Source organism: Sturnira hondurensis, unplaced genomic scaffold (assembly GCF_014824575.4).
Source record: "Sturnira hondurensis isolate 20B ecotype Veracruz unplaced genomic scaffold, ASM1482457v3 Scaffold0014099, whole genome shotgun sequence".
Classification (NCBI taxonomy): domain Eukaryota; kingdom Metazoa; phylum Chordata; class Mammalia; order Chiroptera; family Phyllostomidae; genus Sturnira; species Sturnira hondurensis.
This window is the reverse complement of record NW_028086730.1, coordinates 328362-350178: the sequence shown is the minus strand read 5'-3', so window position 1 is coordinate 350178 and position 21817 is coordinate 328362. Positions and strand designations below refer to the sequence as shown.

At 60.3% G+C, this 21817-nt stretch overlaps 1 protein-coding gene across 1 annotated transcript in view; it reads right to left on the bottom strand.

Annotated features, from left to right (window-relative positions):
- The window catches only part of LRP5 (LDL receptor related protein 5), a 92154-nt gene that overhangs the window by 23714 nt on the left and 46623 nt on the right, over positions 1-21817 (bottom strand). Inside the window, exons 6-11 of the mRNA XM_037062538.1 lie at positions 13301-13697; positions 11896-12067; positions 6494-6710; positions 4422-4711; positions 2799-3025; positions 1396-1580 (exon numbers count right to left, since the gene is read on the bottom strand). Coding sequence (XP_036918433.1) covers positions 1396-1580; positions 2799-3025; positions 4422-4711; positions 6494-6710; positions 11896-12067; positions 13301-13697 — 1488 coding nt within the window. The remainder of the gene's footprint in view (positions 1-1395; positions 1581-2798; positions 3026-4421; positions 4712-6493; positions 6711-11895; positions 12068-13300; positions 13698-21817) is intronic.

Here is a 21817-nt window from a genome sequence, read left to right as displayed (position 1 = left end):
AGTAGCAACAACATGGGGCAAATCTCACAGTCTTTAGGTTGAAAGACGGCAGACAGTGAAGAACATGTGATGTGTGATCACCTGGACAGAATGTTCTGGAACAGCAGAACTACCACACGGAGCTAGCGGTCAGGGCAGCGGGCTCCCCACCTGTCAGCAGCAGAGGACTCACAAAGCAGCAGCCAACGACGGCGCACTGATGTGTTCCCACTGATGCGGTCCCACTGTGCGCCCAGCACTGAGCTGTCAGACATGCCTGCTCGGAGCCAGTGGGACCCGGCACAGTCGGAAGGATACTGGCGAGGCTGAGTCTCCGGGGAGAGGGAGAACACGCCCAGGGCCAGGGTGACCCCAGCACATTCTGTCCCTCGACCCGGCCTTCCCCTGTCTAATAACTATGTGTCGTGTGAATGCTTCTTCATGTATGTTCTGTTTCACAGCTGATGAAACGTGTTAGTGACATGAGAACATGGTGGCTACACACAGGAGTTGGAGAGAAGACTGAAAATTACATATGGCATGATTTGAAGTGATGTTTTAAAATTATTTCTAAAAAGTAGCCCTGGCTGGTGTAGCTCAATGGATTGAGCACAGGCCTGCGAACCAGAGGATCGCGGTTCGATTCCCAGTCAGGGCACATTCCTGGGTTGCAGGCCAGTTCCCTGCAGGCCAACTCCCAGCAGGGGATGCGCAAAAGGCAACCATACATTGATGTTTCTCTCCCTCTCTCCTTCCCCTCTAAAGATAAATAAATAAATAATTTAAAAAAATTATTTCTAAAAAGTAAAAATTAAGGTTTGTAACAAGCATATCACCTAAAAATGAATTTTAAAAGTTGAAACTGAAAAGAAATGACAACATAAATACAGGTTATCAGCAAGTGGTGAAATTATGGATGGCTATAACTTTCCTTCACCGTTTTCTGTGTGTTCAGGAATTTTCCAAGTTGATTATTTTATCACTGGGGGAGACAAGTGTGTGGCCTTGAGGTCCGAGCAGCACTCTGCGACCTCAGGCAAGCCCTGTGACCTCCTTGGCCCGGTCTCTGCATCGGTGAACACCCGGGTGAACATCCAGCAGCCCGGGTGTTCACCGATGCAGAGACCGGGCCAAGGATGTTTTGTCAAATCGGAGCCCCAGCTCAGGGCTGAGCCAGAAGCCAGTTCCAGCGCTGGACACGGCGGTCACCTGGGCCTCAGCCCACACACCTGGGGTACAGCACAGAGAGGGATAACCCTCGAGAGGGTGCAGGGCTGGATGAGCCCTTGGGGTGTGTCCACCCCTCCCGTGGGGCCTGGGGACCCACCAGCCAGAGGGCCCAGGGAAGTGGGCACTGAGAGACGGCGTGCTCCAGACCAAGGACACCCCGCCCTGCAGGGCCCACCCGGCCCTCACCCAGCATGTTGGATGACTCAATCATGTTGGTGTCCAGGTCGGTCCAGTAGAGGCGCTGGTCAGCGTAGTCGATGGTGAGGTCGTTGGCCCGGCCCACCTTGTCCACCAGCGTCATGCAGTTGGTCCCATCCATGAAGGCCCGCACGATCCTCGGCTTGCCGCCCCACTCGGTCCAGTAGATATAGCTGGAAGATGTGGGGCAAAAGGCCGGGCAGGCTCAGGGGCGTCCTGCTTAGGGCAAGACAGCCAGCAGCAGGGGACAGGACTGCCACCATCTGCCAAGCCGGGTCCTCCATGTCCCAGGGAAGGCCGCGTCCGCGCCATCCCTCTAGGGGCTGTCACCTGGCTGCCTCCTGCTTCTGAATTGCTCCTGCAGCAGCTCACCTGCAGGGGAGGTGGGGTCGCCCCATTTACAGATGCAAACAGGCACACCAATGAGGTGACCACCTGCTGGGTGCCTCTGTCAGGGACAAGCACTCGCTAAGCAGGACAGGATGCCCGGTGGCCGGGAACCAGGATGGATGTGGGCAAGGTGGGACATAAGGTCCCTTCGCCCAGACAGGGTGGGAAAGAGGCCCAGAGGCGGCAGGCGCTGCAGGGCCAGGAGTCAGACAGCCGCCTCGCGCACCAGGAAAGGAGTCATCCTCAGTCCAGACGCAGGCAAGCATGCCTTGCTCGTCCCTGAGACCAGGACCCCTCGGGTCTCCCAGCCTGACCGTTGATCGTCCCCAGCGCAGCACACACCAGGCAGGGTGTGAGGGGCCCCCTGCACGTCACTGACACTTTATGGGATGAGAGCACTGTGCCAGCTGCTCAGAAAAGGAACCTCGATGGCAGAGGGACACGCCCCCCTGGCCTCTTGGGCCCCAGTGCCCGGGGGCAGAGCCCAGGCCCCCGACAGACAGACGCACGGGTGTTAGCCCTCGGCTGAGGGGCCTACTCGCAGCCCAGAATCCAAGGAGCCCAAAGCCAGCTCTGAGACGCGGGGCCTGGGGACACAGGGCAAGAGGAGGAGAACAGGCCCCTTGGCCCGGCCCTGCCCTAACTGGTTGTGACCTTGGGTAGGTCACTGGGCTTCTGAGCCTCAGCTTCCACCTCTGTATAATCAGGACAAAAACAGCCACCCCTCAAAGGCCTCCTGGACGCTACACTGAGACGACCCACACAGGTGCGCCCAGCACAGCGCCCCAGGCACCAGCTGCCATTCCTTCCTTCCACTTTGGTCTCTCTCCGTGAACCAAACAATCTTCCAGGGTCCAGTCGGCCCTGGCCACCTCCAAACGAGAGGCAGCCAGCACTGGTCTCATCAGAGCCAGCTGGGCAGCCACCGCCTCCATCCCAGGCCATCCCCGTGCTGGCTGACGCAGAGGTGGCAGGGGAACAGGGACAAAGAGGACACTTACCCCTTGGTGGGGTCCAGGGCCAGCGACCTTGGGTTGTCCAAGTCCCTCCACACGAGGACCTGCCGGAACTGCCCGTCCAGCCGGGCCACCTCAATCCTGTTGGTCCCAGTGTCTGCCCAGTACAGGTTCTTGCCCATCCAGTCAACAGCCATGCCTTCCGGGTAGTCAAGGCCAAACTCGATCACATGCTCCACCGAGCTCCCGTTCAGGAAGGCGCGGCTGATGGTCTGGGGACGGGCGGGGGTTCGAGGATGCAGGTTAGGAGCCAGGCCAGCTGGGGCAACTACTCACCGAGTTGAGGACCCGACCAGCAACATGTGAGAATTTGGGAATGAACTGTTCAAGTGCAGCAAAATAGAAACCTTTTCGAAAAAGCATTTGGCTATGCTTATGTGTATACTCTTTCTCCCAAAATCGTCTCCACAGGCATGGACAAAAACACAAGAAAGGGGAACTAAATACAGAGGGGCCCCACAGGCAGAGACCTCACTCCTGTGGTCATTCAGAGCTGGGAAAAGCAGCAGTGACCGGAGAAGTGAGGTGACGGTTAAGTACAACAGGGAACATCCGTGCGGTGGAGCCTTCCCACACTTAAAGCATTCTGTTGGCCCTGCCTGGGGCGGCTCAGTGGGTCGAGCACCAGCCTGCAAACCAAAGGGTTGCCGGTTCAAACCCAATCAGGGCACATGAGCATTGTGGGCCAGGTCTCTGGGGGGGGGTCATATGAGAGGCAGCCAACTGATGTTTCTCTCCCTCTCTATCTCCCTTGCTTCCTCTCCATCTAAAAATAAGTAAACCAATTAAAATGAGAAACAAAAGATAGATGATTAAACTGTTTTAGTTGTTTAATACTGTCCTTCATAATAGGGTTCGGCACACCTCTCCCTGAAGGGTCACGCGGCAAAGAAGCTAGGCTCCACGGGGCACACAGATCTCTCACAATTCAACCTAGTGGCACAAGAGCAGGCGTGGACAGTCCATAAACAGATGGGCACCACCGTGTTCCAATAAAGCTTTATTTACAAAGGCAGGAGACCGGCCCATGGACCTGCTCGCCAAACCCTGCTTTCCCTGTATCTACCCAGGATGCTTGTATCTGCAGCGTGAGTGAAGACAGAGTTTGCTCAGGAGGAGAGGGGGAGTGGGCGAGTGGGCAGTGGGCGGTGTGAGTGGAAGGGCGGCGTCGCCATCGTTCCACGGATGCACAGTCGCTCTAGCGCAGCCCATCTGCGGGTCTCCATGAATGCCGTGATCATTCATGTTCGTTTATTCAAACAGGCTCCCTAATATTTTATTGGCTTGAGTTGAATTACAATAAATGTTTTTTAAAATTTGCCCTGGCTGCCGTGGCTCAGTGGATTGAGCACGGGCCTGCAAACCAAAAGGTCTCTGGTCCCATTCCCAGTCAGGGCACATGCCTGGGTTGCAGGCCAGGTCCCCAGTAGGGGGCGTGCGAGAGGCAACCACACATGGATGTTTCTCTCCCTCTCACTCCCTCCCCCTCTCTCTAAAAAGTAAATAAAATCTTAAAACAGAACATAAAAGCCTCTGTGGCGGTCCCATTGCAGGCCAGGTGCTCACAGGAAGCGACACACAGGGCGTGGAGCGCGCCGCGCACCGCACCTTCAGGCTGACGTCTGTCCAGTAGATGTGGTTGTTGGACACATCGAAGTCCAGCGCGGAGGCCTCCTTGACGCCCGTGAGCGGGATGGCCACATCGTTGTTGTTGGTCTCCAGCGAGATCCTGTGGATGGTGGCCCTGCTGGTGAACACCAGGAAGGCCTCGGGGACGATGCAGGTCTTCCTGTCGCTCAGCAGCTCCAGGCCGATGGGGCAGCCGCACTTGGTCGTGTGGGGCGTGAAGAAGCACAGGTGGCTGCACCCCCCGTTCCCGTCTGCACACGGGTTGGTCCCTGGAAGTGAGCACACGGGCCTGCGCGTCAGCGGCTCAGCAAAGAGCACGAGACTCACCCACGGTCGGAGGCGCCTTTATTTTCGCCAGACACAGATGGGGGAGGGGACACTGGGCGGACATGACGGAACCCAGGTCTTCCCTGGGACTGGGCTGGCAGTGACACGGGGTCTCCGCGGAGCCCGGGTGTTAACTCACTCCGACACACAGCGACTCGGGGGTAGAAGCTAGTCCCATCCCTGCTTTTTAGTCGTGGAAACAGAAGGGCAGAGCAGGACATGGTGGTTAGGAAGTCGGGAAGCAGCTCAGAGAGAGTAAGAAACAGGAGGCCTGGCTCCCGGCCTGAGCTCCGGCTTGGGGGGCAGCAATAACACCATGAGGCAATGACAGCACAGTCGTCCCTCCCGGGCCGGGGGGGTGGGTGGCTACTGGCTGACCGGACTAGAGCCTAAGGTCCCAGCCAGATGCCTCCTCCGATTCGCTGATGATTCTCGGCGACGTCAAAAGCCCGGGTCCAGCTAGGACGGCCAAGGCGCCGCTCCTTCACTAAGGCGGGTGCTACCCAGCACGTGCACTGATCCTCGGCTGGCCTGCGAGTCTCACCCACCTACCGGGGCGCTCTTCCAATTGGCTCTAATTTAATGTTAGTATTTCAGTTTAAAAAGCACCCTTTCCCCCATGTCTGTCAGCAAATTCTACGAGGTGAGAGACGGAGACACAGACAGAGAGGAGGGCGGGGGTCGGGGATGAGCCTAACTTCCCAACTTTAAATCACGTCCCACGGATGCGTCTATTTTCTGATCTCTGGGGTTTTGTTTGTTCTGCAAACAATCGATCACAGGTGGGCCCCACCGCCCACACGGGAGGGTGAATGGGGGCGGACGCTGTGCGGGTTCTGTCACTGCAGGTGGGACCAAAGGCGGACCCCAGAGAGGCAGGAGCAGCAGCCGCTCCCAGCTCCGCCCACACAGCCGCCCCAACTCCAGGCCTCTGGCCCACTGTCCCTTCTGCGGCAAACCCTGCTTCCCACCTGCCCCTCACATTCCCAGCTCGGGTGACCTCCCTTGGATTTTAAAGGCCGGGCTTTCTGCCGACCTCCCAGCTACAGCCATCCGTCTGGGAGCCAAGCTAAGGGGCGTCTCACCCCCCAGTCTGTGAACTACTTGAAGGCAGGTACTGGTCCTCACCAGTCACTCATTCATTCACCGAACAAAGGTCTGCGGAGCACGTCTAAGGTGCAGGCACCATACCAGACCCTGGGACCCCGCCGGGGTCAGAGCCCCCGACCCGGGGAGCCCGCAGTCCCCCCATCCTGGCCCCATTACACCTGCATGCTACGCTCTCCAGTGTAGCTTATTGACCTGCATTTGGATTTCTTTTCATCCAGAGACAAAATTGTACGAAGTGAGCTGTTTGCAGATCTTCGCAACAAGGTCAAGGTCGGCAAGGCATGGCTTACCTCCTCCTTACTGATAAAGGGGGGCAGTACCATAATTAGCATATGGGGTTGCTTTGGGCACTGAGGCGCATGTGAGCTGTTCTTGTAACAGTTACCACCAGCAAGGCTACCCCTGGTCAGCACACAGCCCCCAAGCCCATCTGTCCCCAGCCAGGCACTATCGCCATCTCCTGTCCTGCCCACCCCCAGAGTGAGGCGCCCCAGCTGGACACTTCCACCCCCTCAGCCGGCAGCTGGTGGACGGAGGGACAGACACAGCCCTGCCGCTTCTTCCCCACAACAGTGGGCACGGCTCACGCGCGGCTGGGGGCTGACCAGACTCACCGATGAACTTGGCCACGTTCACGGCCTTGAGCCCCATCAGGTCGGGCAGCTGGTCGATGATGACGTCCCGGCTGGCCTTGACCTTGTGCACACGCTCGATGCTCCGACGCTGCCAGTCCGTCCAGTAGATGAAGTCCCCCAGCAGCGTGAACCCGAAAATGTGCGGGAGCTTATCCTCCAGGAGCGTGCGCCTCTCCGTCCCATCGATGTTGATCACCTGGCAGGACGGGGGACACGGGTCTGACCCAGGCTGGGGCCTGCGCTGCCCCGGCTCGACTCCCAGGAGCCTCGGCCCCGTCTGTGCCGCGCCAGGCCACCCGCAGAGCCGGTGCCACCCCTCACGAGGGGCGCTGGATGAACGACATTTTCCGTGAGGGCCGGCTCGGGCCCCGCCCCACAGGCCCCGACCTGGGGCAGATGCTGTGCTGAGAGGCGGAGCGTGGTCTGGGGCAGGGGAGGCAAACAGGTGTCTCCTCCCGACCCACCGCTGAGGGGCTGGGGGTGGCCGCCTGGCACCGAGGCGCAGGTCTCGGCCCAGGGGCAGACTCCAGGGCCCAGTGTGGCACTGATGAGCAAGCCTGCCCTGGGGAGGCCCCGATCACACCCGGGCAGACTCCAGGGCCCAGTGTGGCACTGATGAGCAAGCCTGCCCTGGGGAGGCCCCGATCACACCCGCGACGCAGAGCTCCAGGGGCCTGAAGACTGTGGCACTGCGGGCTCTGGGCAGGAAGGCCCACTGGTCGGAGGACTAACATGCCGCTCGGTCGGGGCCAGAAGCGCCTCAGAGCGCATCTGAGTCTGTGCGGCAGCTCCAGGGGCCTCCAAGCCCAGACACACCAGCGGCCATTCGCTCTGAGAGGTATGAGCCAAATCTTTGTCCCGAAGAGTTGGCGCTGATTGAAAGCATCAACCACAAAAGCCGCAGAGAAGGAAAAATGCTGTCAAACACAGAGTGTCTTAACCACTGACACACACACACACACACACACAGGATGAGACTGATTCCGAAGACAGGTGTCCTGCAGACGCTTACTAGAAAAATGCAACGGCCAAACTCGGGGCTTGCAGGCCAGGATGAAAGAGGCACCATGAATCAAAAGCAAGTCTCAGCAGGCCCCCTGCAGACAGATGATATTTCCAACCCATCAGAAATACTAAAACCCTCTGCCCTGCAGGCGGCAAACACACAGGGCAGACCAGCTGCGTGTGGAGCAGAAAAGACTTTAGCCCCAGCTGGTGTGGGTCAGTGGACTGAGCTCGGGCCTGGGAACCAGAGGGTCGCTGGTTCGATTCCCCATCAGGGCACATGCTGGGTTGAGGGCCAGTTCCCAGGAGGGGACCCACAAGAGGCAACCGTACATTGATATTTCTCTCCCTCTCTCCCTCCCTTCCTCTCTGTCTAAAAATAAATAAAATCTTTTAAATAATATAATAGTAATATTTAAAAAAAGAAAAAATTTCAGTCCTATGGACGGTCCAGAGCAAAGCTGCTGGGTCATGAGGAAGGGCCAGATGCCAGGGCCCCACAAGCAAGTCCCTGGCCCCCATGGACCTCAGTTTCTCCACCTCTGAGGGGAAAGTCACCCAGAGAACGTAACCAAACAAAGAACAACGGCCGGTCGCAACCTAGGGCAACACGATCGGAATCAGGAGGCCCTGGACCAGGTGCGGGTCCCGAAAGCAGCTCCCACAGGCAGTGCCGATGGGCGGCCCCGGCGTGAAGCCTACCTCGGACCCTCCCCTGCACCACAGACAGGAGACCTGCACCACACACGGTGGGAGACCTCGAGTTGGACGGGTTCCTGTGCAGGAGGCTGGACGACCCTCCCGACGCCCCCCCGGGCTGCTGGGGTCAGCAGTGCAACTGACCCTTGAACAGCAACAGGGGCGCCGACCACCCCCGTGCCGTCGAAAACCCCAGCACGGCTTCTGACCCCTCCAAACTACTGACGCCGTCGACGGCCACACACGGCCAGTCACACCTCGGCCCTCGGTGGCTCCCACACTTGCCAAACCCTTCGATGAGAAAAGAACGTCTCAGCCCTGGGCGCCCCCCTCTCTCGCGGAGAAATGGAGGTGGACACTTCAGTCTCACAGGGGCTCCCCAACGTTCGGCACGCGTCACGAGTTCCAGATGGAATACACGACCAGCACCCAGGCACCACGGTGGTCTGTACACGCCTCAAACGCTATGTTCTCACATCAGAGCAAGCCAGAGAAAGAAAACGGTGTTAAGAAAATCAGAAGAGAAATCAAAGGTGTTGAAAACGACCCGCGTGTAAGCGGGCCCACGCAGTTCAACCCCCTGCAGTTCAAGGGTCACAGTTCAAGGGTCGCCAGTAGATGGCAGGTGACAGATGGACTGACTCCCAGGAACAGTCCAGGCGCTGGGTCGAGTTCTGGCCCCACAACAGGAAGGCACAAAAAGCCGGCGGCAACACCGAGCCCCTCAGGGAAGCCTGAACACGAAACTCGAACCCGGGCGGGGCTGCCCTGGGGTGGCAGGGGAAGGGGGGGGTCTGTGTCCCCAGGGAGCCAGCCCCTTAGAGACAGGGCGCAAACCCTTGGTCCTCGATTCAGAGGAGCGGAGCTGGGGGTGGGGACTGGGAGGCAGTGCGTTCACACCACGAAGAAAACAATCCACATCCAGGAAAAACAAGACCCGAAAGGTGTTAATATTCCAAAACGCCACTCAGGGGGAAGAGACGCAGGGGCTTCACACAGGCAACAGCCTCTGTGTGCATCCGGGCAGCCACTTCCCTGGACTGGAGCTGTGTCCAGCACGAACCCGGGAGCAAGGGTCAGCTCTGGGCATGCGCACAGATGGCAGCAACGGTCGGGGCCGGGGCGGTGTTCCCCAAGCCTGTGCCATCAGAGCCAGGGTGCTGGGGACGAGAACGTCCCCGCACAGGGCGGTCTGAGTGCACGAAGGCCCCTCGGAGATGTCGGACGGTGCAGGCAGAGGTGAGACTCTGGGAAGCTGAGTGGGAAAGTCACCGGCGCTTCCCCAGTCTGTCTCGGCAAAGAGTCCCGCACACGGCATTCCGCCAGCGGCGCCTCCGAGGTCTCCTGGGGCGGGCTCCACACGGACGGGCGACCCGCCCCAGGTGCGTGGGCCTGGCCTGGCCTGGCCTCGGGGGACGTGGGGCTCACCCCGCCCTGTCTTTCCGACACCGTCTTCAGTCCCTGCTGGTTACCTCGGAAACTCGAACACACTGCTGGCTCCCCTGCCCCTTCGGCTCCTAACTTCTGTCCCTTCTGCTTCTCGTTACCCCAGTGGGGACGTCTATATTCTGCCCGGTAGCCTGCTGCCATCTCTGGGCTTTGTCTGTGAGGTGATTCTAAAAGTGCAAGGTCACCGGTTTGTGGCGTGACCCGGAGCAAGTCCCTGTCTCTCAGTTTCTTGTCCACAAATGGGGACTATGACACACACCTCAAAATACCGTGGTGGGACTGGCACATGAACCCCCGCACCCTCAGTTGTCCGGGCAGTGCCAGTCAAAGAGACACCACAGCACACCCCCGAGGACGGCCCTCCCCCCGAAACCAGGAAGTGAAAAGCGACAAGTGTCAGGGAGGACACGTCGCAGCCAAGTCCACAGGCGCCGCTCCTCCAATGCGACTGTGAAGTGGTGCGGGCTGTGGGGACGGTCCGAGGCGGCCTCGGCAAGTCAGGCGTGGAATCCCCGCATGGCCCGCAACACCCACCCGCAACATGTAAAACCAGGCACTCAAAATGCACGGGCACAGAAACACTCGCAGCGGCACTGCTCACAACCACGGGAAGTGCACACCGGCCCGGCGCCCGGCAGCAGGCGAAGGGGCCGCACAGCAGCCGTGACTCGGCCGAAAGAAGCAGCGCAGCTGTCCCCGACGCCCCAACAGGGGTGAGCCCTGAAAACACTATGTTCCATAAAGAAGCCGGACACCGAAGGCCACGTGTCGAAGGATCCCGTCCACAGGAAACGTCCAGGGCAGGCGCATGCACACAGACCGGCAGATGAGTGACTGCAGGCGTGGGGAGGAGCAATGGGGAGCTGGCGACCCACGCGGGTGCAGCTCGGGGTGATGAAAACGTTCTGGAACTAGACGGCGGCGACGGGCACCCCGCCCGTGAGTGCACTGGATGCCAGGTGCTGTGCACCTTAAAATGGTTAAAACGGTCGGTTTTATGTTAGGGTTATTTACCCCACTGAAAACTACAACTCAGGCGATACCTGAACCATGCCCAGCAGAGTCGGGGGACACACGCACCCCAACCCACGCCCAGCAGCAGTGGGGGGTCTGTACAGACGAGGCCCCGGTGGCTGACCTCACCGGAAACAAGCGTCTCACTTTCGGGCACAGAGGCTTGAGCAACAGGCGTCTTCAAACTCCCTTTGGCAACAAGACCCTTTTAAACATGGTCACACATAGGGGACTCCCAGAGGAAATGGCTACGGCTACAGCTACTCGGGGTTGGGTGGGAGAGGCGCCGCCCGCCCGAGCCCCCACTACAAGCGCTCGGCAGTGTGGCTGGAAACCCCGAGACACAGGCGCACATTTGTATTCTTACTTCTGCCCTCCCCCTGCAGGCCTGCCTGGTGGGGGTCGCCCCGGGGAGCCATGGAAAGAACAGGAGTGACCCCTGGCCGGCGATGTCCACAAGCAGCGATGTGACCAGAAGCAGACAGAAGGCACTGGAACTGAGGGAGGCGTTCATGCCGAGGACAGGCACGGACATCTGCCGCTGCCTTCCCTGAGATGGGCACAGATTGAACTACCGCGCCGACAAGAGCACGTCAAATAGGGTGCTCCCCGAGCCGAAAGCAAGCTGCTGAGGAAGGCACACGGGACACCACTTCAACGAGCTGCGTAAAGCCAGGCAAGGCACGCGGAATGAGACATCCACCTGGTGGGAGAAGGTGTCTTAATGTGTGAGGACACACCCCACTCAGGATGGTGGTCACCCCCGGCGTCGACGACACTGACCATGTGCTGTCTTAAGCTGGGCTCTGGATGTGTGAGGACTCTTGCTCTTTTCTGTCGTTGTATCTCAACACAGTTTAAGACTCACAGGAAGTCGCAGAGCAGTGGAGAGGGTTCCCACCTGCCCTTGGCCCGGCCCCCCCCCACCCCACAATACCATCTTCACTACAGTGCCTGCTACGATGCTCCTAACTTGGCCACTGTGACAACATGAAAGGCATGGTAATTAAGTTCTTATTTCGAGGATTCTGACTGCTCAACTAACAGAGCTCGGGCCCCTGACCCATCTGATGGGCTCCAGGCGGCCAGACCTGGCCTCTGCGTGACACTCCAGGCCCACGCATGTGCAGTCAGGGCTGGGCTGCGCAAGCTGTGTGGGCCGCTTCATGCCCAGCGCTCACCCGGGGCAGGGGCCAGTGGGGGGGGTGGCTCACCTCGATTTTGTCCGTCTTGGCGTCTCCCCAGTAGAGCTTCCCCTCCTGCAGGTCCAGGGCCAGGCCATTGGGCCAGCCGAGTGACGTGTTCACTAGGACATGCCGCTCCTGCCCATCGAGGTTGGCGCACTCAATTTTGGGGTTCTCACCCCAGTCTGTCCAGTACATGAGGCTGGAGGAGAAGCATGTGTTGGTGAGAGCGTCCGTCTGTCTCATCCCCAAGGCACACCCGTCCCCATCTCATGGGAGGAGCTTGGGAAATGCTGGCCAATGGGACGACGGATGAGGGGCAAGCCGAGGGATGGGACCTGGGGTGCCACAGGGACACGGGTGTCCCTGGTGTGGGCCAACTGCTCAGGGCCCCTGGACTCGAAGGGGCCACTAGCAGGCCAGCGGAGAGCAGGCGCCCTGACAAGGGACCTGGGGGCCCGAAGGGCTGAGCACCGAGAGGGAAAAAGGGGCCAAGTGGAGCAACGGGTCCCCCCACACAAAGCAGGTGACACATCTCTGTGACCCCAAAGAGCAAACCTAGATTCTGCGGTGGCAGCTCTGAGGCAGAGGGTCCAGCACTAGGGAAACCTCCCGGAGCTTCCACGCCTGTGGAAGTGCCCCAGGCCCCGGGATCTTCCACACCTGACTGCCGCCCCACCTCCCGGGGAGGGGACCGGGCTCAGACCTGGAGCCGGGGGGGAAGGGAGGCCACAGAGGCTGTCACTCGACAGAGCCATTCATCGGTGGCAGAGCAGAGAGCAAGCCCCAAGCCACAGCCCCTACGCTGGAGCGGGCCTCTGCCTCCTGGCCTGTTATACCCCGGGGACCTGCTGCTCACCCTCACCCTCCTGGGGGACGGTCTTGCCCTCAGCAGGTGACGCAGAGCAGCGTCCGCCTACCGGTCCCACCCTGAGCAAGCCCCCTTAACGTCTCTGGCCTTCGGCTTCCTCCACTGCACACCCTACCCCGGGGGGAGGGGGGAGGAAAATATTTGGCATCATCTGAGTGTGGAACGTGGTCAGAAGAGGCCAGCCCGTACACGGAGAGCGCAGCAGCGGCCGCCGCATTGCCACCACGATTAGCCCGGAAATTGTCCTGTGGACCATTCCATTCTGCAGACGTGGAGACTGGCATCCATGGGAGAAATGACTCATCCAAGCCCTCCAGGACCTTCTACGCAATTGGTACACAACAGCCTGTGTCGGGGCTTCTCAAAGTCTGGCCCCCGGACCAACATGACTGGGAGAGATTGTCAGAAATCAAGTTCTCGGGCCCCCTCCAGGCCTCCTGAGTCAGAGCCCTGGGAGCAAGGCCCAGCCACGTGCATGCAAAGCAGCCCTCCTCCCAGGGGTTCTGACACAAGAGAAAGTTCCAGAACTTCTGTTCAACCTGGCTGCCCGCCCCCCAGCCTTACCCCATCACCGGGTGCAGCGCAATGGCTCGGGGCTCGTCCAGGTCCTCGGACACCAGGATCTTTCGGGAAGTGCCGTTGAGGCGCGTCACCTCAATGCGGTCGGTGCCCGTGTCTGTCCAGTAGAGGTTCCGGGCCACCCAGTCGACCGCGATGCCGTCGGGGTCGTTGATCTCGGTGTTGACCAGCGTCTGTGCCCCGGAGCCGTCCAGGTACGCCCTGCGGATGGCCCGCACCTCGTCGTCCGTCCAGTAGACGTAGCCCTCCAGCGGGTCGTAGTCGATGGCGATGGCGTGCCGGATGTCGTCCACCTGCAGGACGATGTCGGTGAAGTCCGGCGTGTCCAGTGATATCCTCCGCAGGTCCGTCCGCCGCGCCAGCAGCAGCACCTCCTCGGCCCCTGTGGACACAGCACGAGCAGCGGGGTAAGAGGCTTGCAGCGGGACAAGAAGCTGGGCCCGGGGCGGTCACGGCAGGGGAGGGGCTCAGCAGGTCCCGGGGAGCTTTCCTGCAGTGACAGGTGATGGTAGGGAGCGTTCACTAGACCTTCCTGAACAGCCACAAGGTCACCCTCATCGGAGCCCTGTGAGGCTGGCACTATCTGTGCCACCAGAGCATAGATGAGAAGACAGGGGCACAGAGAGCTTGAGCAACCAGCTGAAAGCCACACAGCCATCCGGTTTCAAGCACCGCAAGCCCCTCTCCTGGCTACTAACCAGCCCCGGCCGGGCACTGGGCTGCAGCCCCCACCGGGCCCCACCTGCTCTCCACGCTCGCCTTTGTGACTCCCCTGAAGCCCTGCCCCGCCCACATGACAGCTTCATGTCCCACAATCACACGCACGTCAATCACAGTCTGATTCTTTCCCAGGTGGCTGTCTCACAGACAAGGGTGACTGTCCTGGACCCTCCCCGCTGGATTTATCAGAACTTCCAGCAGCAGAAGGGGCACACGGTGCCTCCTGTGGACTCAGGGGCCCTGGGGTGCTCCCCAACCCTGGCCTGGACACCTCCGAGACTGCTGGGGACAGCACGGGGCCCTCCACCCGGAGCGGGGTCATCGTTTGCTGGTGCATTCTGGCCCTTTCTCATCCCAAGGACCCACAGAACCAAGACAACACTACTGGCACTCTGGGGCCACTTACCTGGTTTGACGCAAGACCCAAAATGGGGAGGGACCCCCCAAAGTCAAGCAGCATCACAGGGTGCAGACATGGACAGAACCAGCCTGGCACTTCCCTGAGACCCAGGCACCCAGGCCCAGCCAACTGCCCGGTCTCCTTGGTGCCTGGCCAAGCCACAGACATGGTCTCCTGCACCTCGATGTTGGTGTCAGCTTCCTGCCACAAAGGCCAGGCCCTTGGAACCGGTGCCCTGCATCTCAAGTGAGAGCAGGACCCCGGTCCCTAGTCTCCTGCTCCAAGGCCCAGAGTTCATAATCCAATTCCTCCACTAGAGGGCGCACACTTGACAGCACTGGTTTCATGAACCCAGGACACCCTGGGTTTCCCACTCTGAGGCAGGCTGCAGGGGGGAAAAGTGCGTGAGGCGGCAGGCAAGGCTCAGAAGGTGGCCCAAGTGACTCACTACACTGGACACATCCGAGATCCAAATTCAGATTTGGTGAGAGGTGTTCGGGCAAGTTCTGACTGGACGTGTCGAAGGGAGAGGAGGGGAATTCTGAATTTCGACAGACTGTCCTCTTCTGGGCTCCATTCCCAAAATGCTCTGCTGACACCTGACCTGTCCTTCAAGGCCAAGGTCACATGCCTCCTCCTCTCCCGGAAGCTTTTCCTGCCTCACCTCCCCAGTGGGTGGGCTGGCCACCCACTCACTCATCCTAGGCCCCTCTGCTTAGGCACCACCCCTCCTGGCTCCTGGGGGTTCTGGCACACGCCCCCGCTCTCTGCCGCCCCAACACGAGGCCACGAGGCCACGCTCTGAGCCGACATCCTAGGACAAGCAGGGAGAATTCAGGGCCGAACCCCCCGGTACTGCCTCTGCTGTGCAACTTCGGGCAGGCCCCCAACCCTCTGGAGGCCTTGGCTTCCTCATTTATAGTAAGGGAGGAGTCAGCCCAGCCTGATGGTATATGAGTCCCTGTCCAGCTCTGACAATCAACGGGACCTTAAGCCAAAGTCCATGGAAGGTTCTAGCTCCATCTGCCACCATGGGGGAAGTGGGGAGCCCCCCAGGGCCTAGCCAGGTAGGGTCCTGTCCAAGAGGACACCCGCAAAACTTTCCAAAGAGGCTGTGGGGTGCCCACACAGAGGTTGGCAGTCTCACCGCACGGGATGTAAGGGTGTATGTCAGCCCTGGCAGGTGTGGCTCTGTGGATCGAGTGCCCCCCTGCGAACCGAAGGTTACGGGTTCAATTCCCAGTCAGGGCACATGCCTGGGTTGCCAGCCAGGTCCCGGGGTTGGGGGGGCAGGGGGTGGAGGCGGCACGCACGAAAGGCAACCACACAATGATGTTTGTCTTCCTTTCTTCCTCTCTCCCTCCCCGCCTCTCTAAAAATAAATAAATAAAAGCCTTAAAAAAAAAAGAGTGTATGTGAAAGCCCACTCAACCTCAAGGAGCACTTCAACTGCAAACCCCCGGAAAACGCTGGTCCCGACGGAAACCAACACTCGGTCCCAAAGCGCATCTGGAGCCTATGTTGCCTGGCCCCTTCCCGTCACTCTCTGGCACCAGCCCCAAAACAGCCCAGCTCTCATGCCAGCCCCTGGGGATGATTTATTGATGAAGAGCCTGGTGCACAGAGAGGTTGAGCTCCCCGCCTAAGGGCACACAGCAGCAAGGGGGAAATAAGTTCCCACAAACACTTTAATCCCTGCAGCTGGCACACGCAGGAAGCCCAACCACCTTTGTGGGTGGCGACTTTCAGCCAGACCCTGGGTCAGGTGCTGCAGGTGGGAATGGAAAAAACAGGCTTGGGATCCATCCCCCAGGGGATGCAGGGTCAAGGCCTTCAGGGAGCCAGAGCACCAGTAAACCAGTGCCAGGAAGGAGGGCTGGGGCACAGGGCAGCGGAGACCAGGGCCCTGGCCTCCAGTTCCAAGAGCTTCTGGACCCAAGTGGCTGTGACCATCAATGACTCTGGCAGGGTTTGCCCCATGGGCACAGAGCATTGGGGCCGAGGTATGCCAGGCTCCAGCCCTCAGCTCACAAAGCCTCGAGTATGCCACCCCCACCCCCCCATCAGGGACCCCCATTACCGCTGTCCCTCAGGAAGAAGCCTCTGTAGCTGAGCCAGTAATTAAATGCTGGGATACACTGGTGGGTGTTAATTGACTCCAAAGGGGGGTCTTTCACACCCCTTTGGCTGCAGAGCCTTTGAGGTTCTCCTTCAAGCTTCGCCAAGGAAAACGAGAAAAAAGCAGAGCCCAGAACACCAGCCGAGTGCATGAGGGTCTGAGGAGGCCGTGTCCAGCTGGGGGGCAGCTGGGCACTCTGTCCACAGCCAGGCTGGTGTGGGCCACAAACACCAGCCCACGGCCTAGACCCTGAGGCCACAGGCCAAGGCCACTGCCCACAGGTGATCGATCCCCAAGGTTGTTCATACCAAGGTCGGATGGGAACAGCAGCCCTGGCCTTGGCCGCCCGGGGGGGCGGGGGGGGGGGCTGGAGGCTGGGCCTCGAGGAGGAAGGGCCGACCCCCTCTCTGAGACCAGACACAGAGGCCAGTGGGAGTTTGTTTAAACACCAGGGAAGTAAACTGTTTAAAACTAACAGTTTGGCCAAATGGTTTTCCTTGGGGTTGTCTAAACAAATAGTCTTCCTCACAGAACTGCCAAAGAAAGTGAAACCGTCCTCTCACGGGCTGGCTGGCTGGCTGGGCAGCAGTCCCAGGAGCCCCCTCCGGGGCGGGGGAGGAGGCGGGGCAGGGGGGAGTGCTCCTGACTTTGTCCTGTCCTACCTGCTGGAAAGAGGGCGGCATCTCTGCCTGGCGCTGAGCACGGGCGGCGGGCACGAGCCAGGTGGGGTCACGGCCTTCCTGGCAGAGGCTGCTCTCCAAACAGAACAGCGGCCCCGAGGGGCGGCCTGGTCACGGACACGTACAGTTCAACCTCCTCCCTCCCACCCACCTCCACCCAGGCCCAGCCGTGCCCCCCTCCCTGCCCCCAACAGGACCATGCAGACAAGGTGGGACACGGAGAGGCACGGCCAGAACACACTGCCCCACACTGGGGGCTTGCCCCGGTGGACACGGACCCCCTTGTAGCCCAGGAGCCGGAAAGCGAACGTCGATGTGCCAGCAGGCTGTGCTCCCTGCGCAGGCTCCAGAGAGGGACCCCCCTTCCTCTTCCAGCCTCTGGCGGTGGCTGGCGACCCTCCATGCTCCGTGGCTTGTGGCTGCACGGCTCTGCCTCCAGGGCACACAGCCTCCGCCCCTGCTGGTCTGTGACTGAACTTTCCTCTTAAGAGATTGCCAGTCCTTGGACATGGGGCCCACCTTGGCCCAGGGTGACTCGGTCCCTCACATGCACAGAGACCATCTTTCCAAGAGAGGCCACTTTACCAGGTTCCCGGGGTGGAAACTTCCACGTGTCCTTCAGGGGCTCAGAATTCACCCCACAACCGGCGGGGAGCCAAGCAAGAGGAAAGGTTCCGTGTGAGGTTCGAGGGAGGGCGCCCCAGGCAGGAGGAGGAGCCCGGACAGCAGGCCACCGTGTGGAGGCCAGGGCAGGCAGGACAGGGGCTGACGCCCACCTGAGCTCATAGGCCAGTGCCCACCGAGAGTCTCAGTTGTCATGAAGACCACAACGCTCCCCTGAGCACATTCTGCACCCAGGACCCCGGGGGGGGGGGCAGCTGTGGGCCCCAGAACAAAAGCCCAGCAGGAACCCCGCCAGTGTCCGTCCACAGTGCGACCTCTGGACAGTCCGGTAGCTTCCTGCCCCCTTGGCAAAGGGCCCGGTGGTAACCAGGCCGGCCCGGGGGCCTCCGCAGTCCCTGTCACACTCACTCGACGCTCTCGGCGCAGCATTGAAGCTGACAGACAATGTGTGAGCAAAAGCACGCACACTTCCTGTATGGACACGGAGTGTCCTGTCATTTCTTCCCATCACAAACAGTTCTTCTTGGGGTTGGTTGGGGTTTTTTTTGGAACCACATAAGAATGTAAAAGCCATTCTGCTCTCCCAGGCTGCACAAGCCCCCCAGCAGTCTGCTGGCCCCGAGTGAAGGTGCATGTGACCCTGACGGCACTGGAGAGTGGGAGCCAGGAACAGGGAAGCCGAGCGGCGAGGGCGAGGCAGGACAGAGCCGGTGCCAGGCCCACCTGTCTACTTGCCTGCAAGCCTGAGACTGCTCTCAACATGAGCGTCTACGAGTTTTTTAAATTAAAGGCGGATAGGTTTATCAGAAAACCACCCAAACCCCAGCAGTAACAGGTGAAGACCGTCGACACAAATTAGCGAACAGCACAGCCGACGGAGACAAAACATGAAACACAGGCTCCGACTTGGTACCACGCGAACAGAAGGGGGGCCCACGGCTCCCTCCTCGGACGGGAGAGCCTGCTAATGCTCAGTCTGAGCGCTGCCCGCTCCCCCCACCTCCCCGGGGACTTGCCAGGGCACACTTCCTGGACAGCGAGGTGGACAGGGACCCTCTGACCCAGCCCGTTCCCCTCAGAGAGCCCAGCCCAAAGCAGCAGTGAGAGATACACATGACTTCAGGTCACTGATTCCTGGTCACGGAGAGTCACCGTCACTTTGTGAAAACGGCAAACCCCAGATGGAAGACAAGCAGCTGGGAACGATCCAAATGTCCCACAACATAAACCGTGAAACAAAGACAGGCGCTGGGGCTCAGGGCTCCGCAGCACGGCCGCCGTGGGCCGCCGTGGGACTCGGGTCAGACACGGCACTGCGCACACAGTGTGAACGGGTCCCACAGACCCAGACCCAGACCCAGACCCAGACAGACGCACGGGAAGCAGATGAAGGAGAAGCACACCAGGACGCTCCCAGCGGCAACCTCTGGGCGGCAAAATTATCGGTGGTTTTTATTTCCTCTGTTATTTTTTATGGTGTTTTCCTTTCTACAGCAAGAATAAACGTTACTTTACGACAAGAAAAAAGCCGAGACTGGAAAACACGGGTGGGTGCCCGAGGTCACCCTCAGAAGATCTCGAGATCGGGGTGAGGAGGCGGGTCTGAGTTCTAGGTGCCGGGGAAGGAAAGACCCGGCCCCCCTTAGATTGCCCCTCGGGGACAATGCACGTGGCCTCCAGGTTCTGAGCCCTGGGGGGGCAAGAGCAATGGGAGAGGGAAGGGATGGGGCAGAGGAGCTGAAGCCCCCACAGCTCAGCGGGGGAGACCCTGCTCACAGATGGCCCAGAGTGGGGGCACCATGAAGGTCCCCCCATGGTTCATCCTCTCTGCAAGGCAACGTGGGAAAGGAGGTTTTAGTGACGAGGCAAATAACAGTATGTTCCAGGGCAGAGACTGACCTCATCAGCACAGAGGAAAGAGGAGGAGCCCCGAGCCCCCCACCCCATCACCCCACAGATAAAGTAGACATGGCCACAGGTCCCCGATGAACCTCTGAGGCTCCAAGGTCACGGCCCGCCTTAGGGAGGACAGCCCCACCCGGAGGCCAGCACCATCCCAGGGCCATGTCTCCTACTGGCTTCTCCCCGTGCTGGGGACACATGCAGAGAACAGCCTCTCTCCACCTCCCAGACCCCCCAGCCCAGGCCTGCAGTAGCTCCAGGGCCTCCTTCGCCCTGTGCCCCTGCAGCTGCCCCCACGGCAGGCAGAGTCGCCTTCAGCCTCCTCCTGGGCCTGGGGCTGAGTGGGAACAGCTAGGTCCCAGCACGGGCTGCCATCCACTCTCCAGACTCTAAGGCCATAAACAGCCTCACAGCAGGCAGGCAGCTGGCTTATTTTTGTTTTTAACAATTGATTGAGTCTCTCCACTGCCCCCCTGGGGCAAGTGGTTGGACAAAGCTGAGACCGCAGCCCAGCATCCTGGCCCAGGAAACCACGCCAAGTGACCACAGGGTCACAAGGCACAGAGGAAGTGGCCGGGCCGGGCACTGGCTCCGCTGGAAACCTGAGGCCCAAGCAGCTGTCCACCCGCATGGCCCACCCCAGGCCTCCCAGCGAGTGCACAGAAAAGCTGTCACCGCCAGGAGTGGCCAGGCAGGTGCCTCCGCCAGCTCAGCTCTAAAACGGGGGTCACCTCTGTGCCCAGAGGCCCGGCGAGGCCAGAGAGCAGAAAGGTCAGGGCCAGCCTGGTGACCCCCTGCATCAGCCCCTCCCCCCAGTCTCCAGGAGTCGCCCCTCACGTGGTCCTCTGCCCCCACCCGGCCCAGCCCCTCAGGCTGCTCAGCACACAGGCAGCACAGGTAACGTTCCTGGTCACACCTGCCTCCAGCCCCCAGCCCCGGTTCCTCACGGAGTGACCTGGAGCAAGCAGGTGAAACTCAGGTATGGACAGGACCCCCAGGGAGGCTGGGAGGGTCCCTGACAAGGCAGCCGCCCCGACGCCCAAGGCCACAGCCCCGGCGCACATCCTCTCCCAGCGCCATTGAACACGCGCCGGGGGCCCTGTCTCCACCACGTTTCCTGTGAACTAGGGGCAGGGCCGTGTGCTGAAGCCTCACGTCCCTGGCAGAAATGGGCTCGAGAGGGAGACAGGGACTCACGAGCAAAGCTGGCTGGTTGGGCAGCATTCCCATTTACCAAAAAGGTGTAGGTTTGATTCCTGGTCAGGACACCTGCCTGGGTGTCCGGCTGCAACCCCCACGAGGCAGGTGTAGGAGGAAACCAATCGATGTCTCCCACACGGATGTCTCCCTCTTGCTGTCACTCTCTCCCCCTTCCTCTCTCCCTGGAAGCAATGAAAACATGTCCTTGGGAGAGGATAAATAAATGAGTATAAGGTGGGCCATCCTGAGACTCCGAAACGTGGGTGCATGAGGCCTTAAAACCGGTGGTGACCTGGGTGAGGGGGAGGCTGTGAGCCACCTCTGTGGCACGTGGCTTGGGTCTTCGAGGAGCCTGTAGTGCCGTTCTGAGCCAGGGACACCATGGGTGTTTCACAAATAGCAGCGACTCTCCCCCTGGTCATACCCGCTGTCCTGTGGCTCCGGGAGATGGCGTGGCTGGGGGCCCAGGCAGGCCCCTCTGTGCTTGGGGCCCAGGCAGTGTGGGGCAGGGGGTGGGGCTTGGCCAGGCTGCTGGGGCTCAGATGCCATCCCTGTCCCTTCTTCTGCGCCCTGGCAGGGGCTTTAGCACCGTGCACATGATCCAGGCCAGTCACAACCCCCCACACTACAGCTCCTGCCAGGCACAAGTGAGTACAGGGCTTGGAAGAGGGCAGTGCCACGGGCAGCCCCCAGGAGTATGACTGCGGCTGCCTGCCCTGCCCCCGGGGCAGACGCCGGAGTTGCAGAGCAGACTGAACCGTACGGAAATGCCGCTTGAGCTGGGAAGTGGTTGAGCATCAGTGGGTCACAGGGGCTGACGCAACTGCACACACTTCACAGCTGACAAGGTGCCTTCG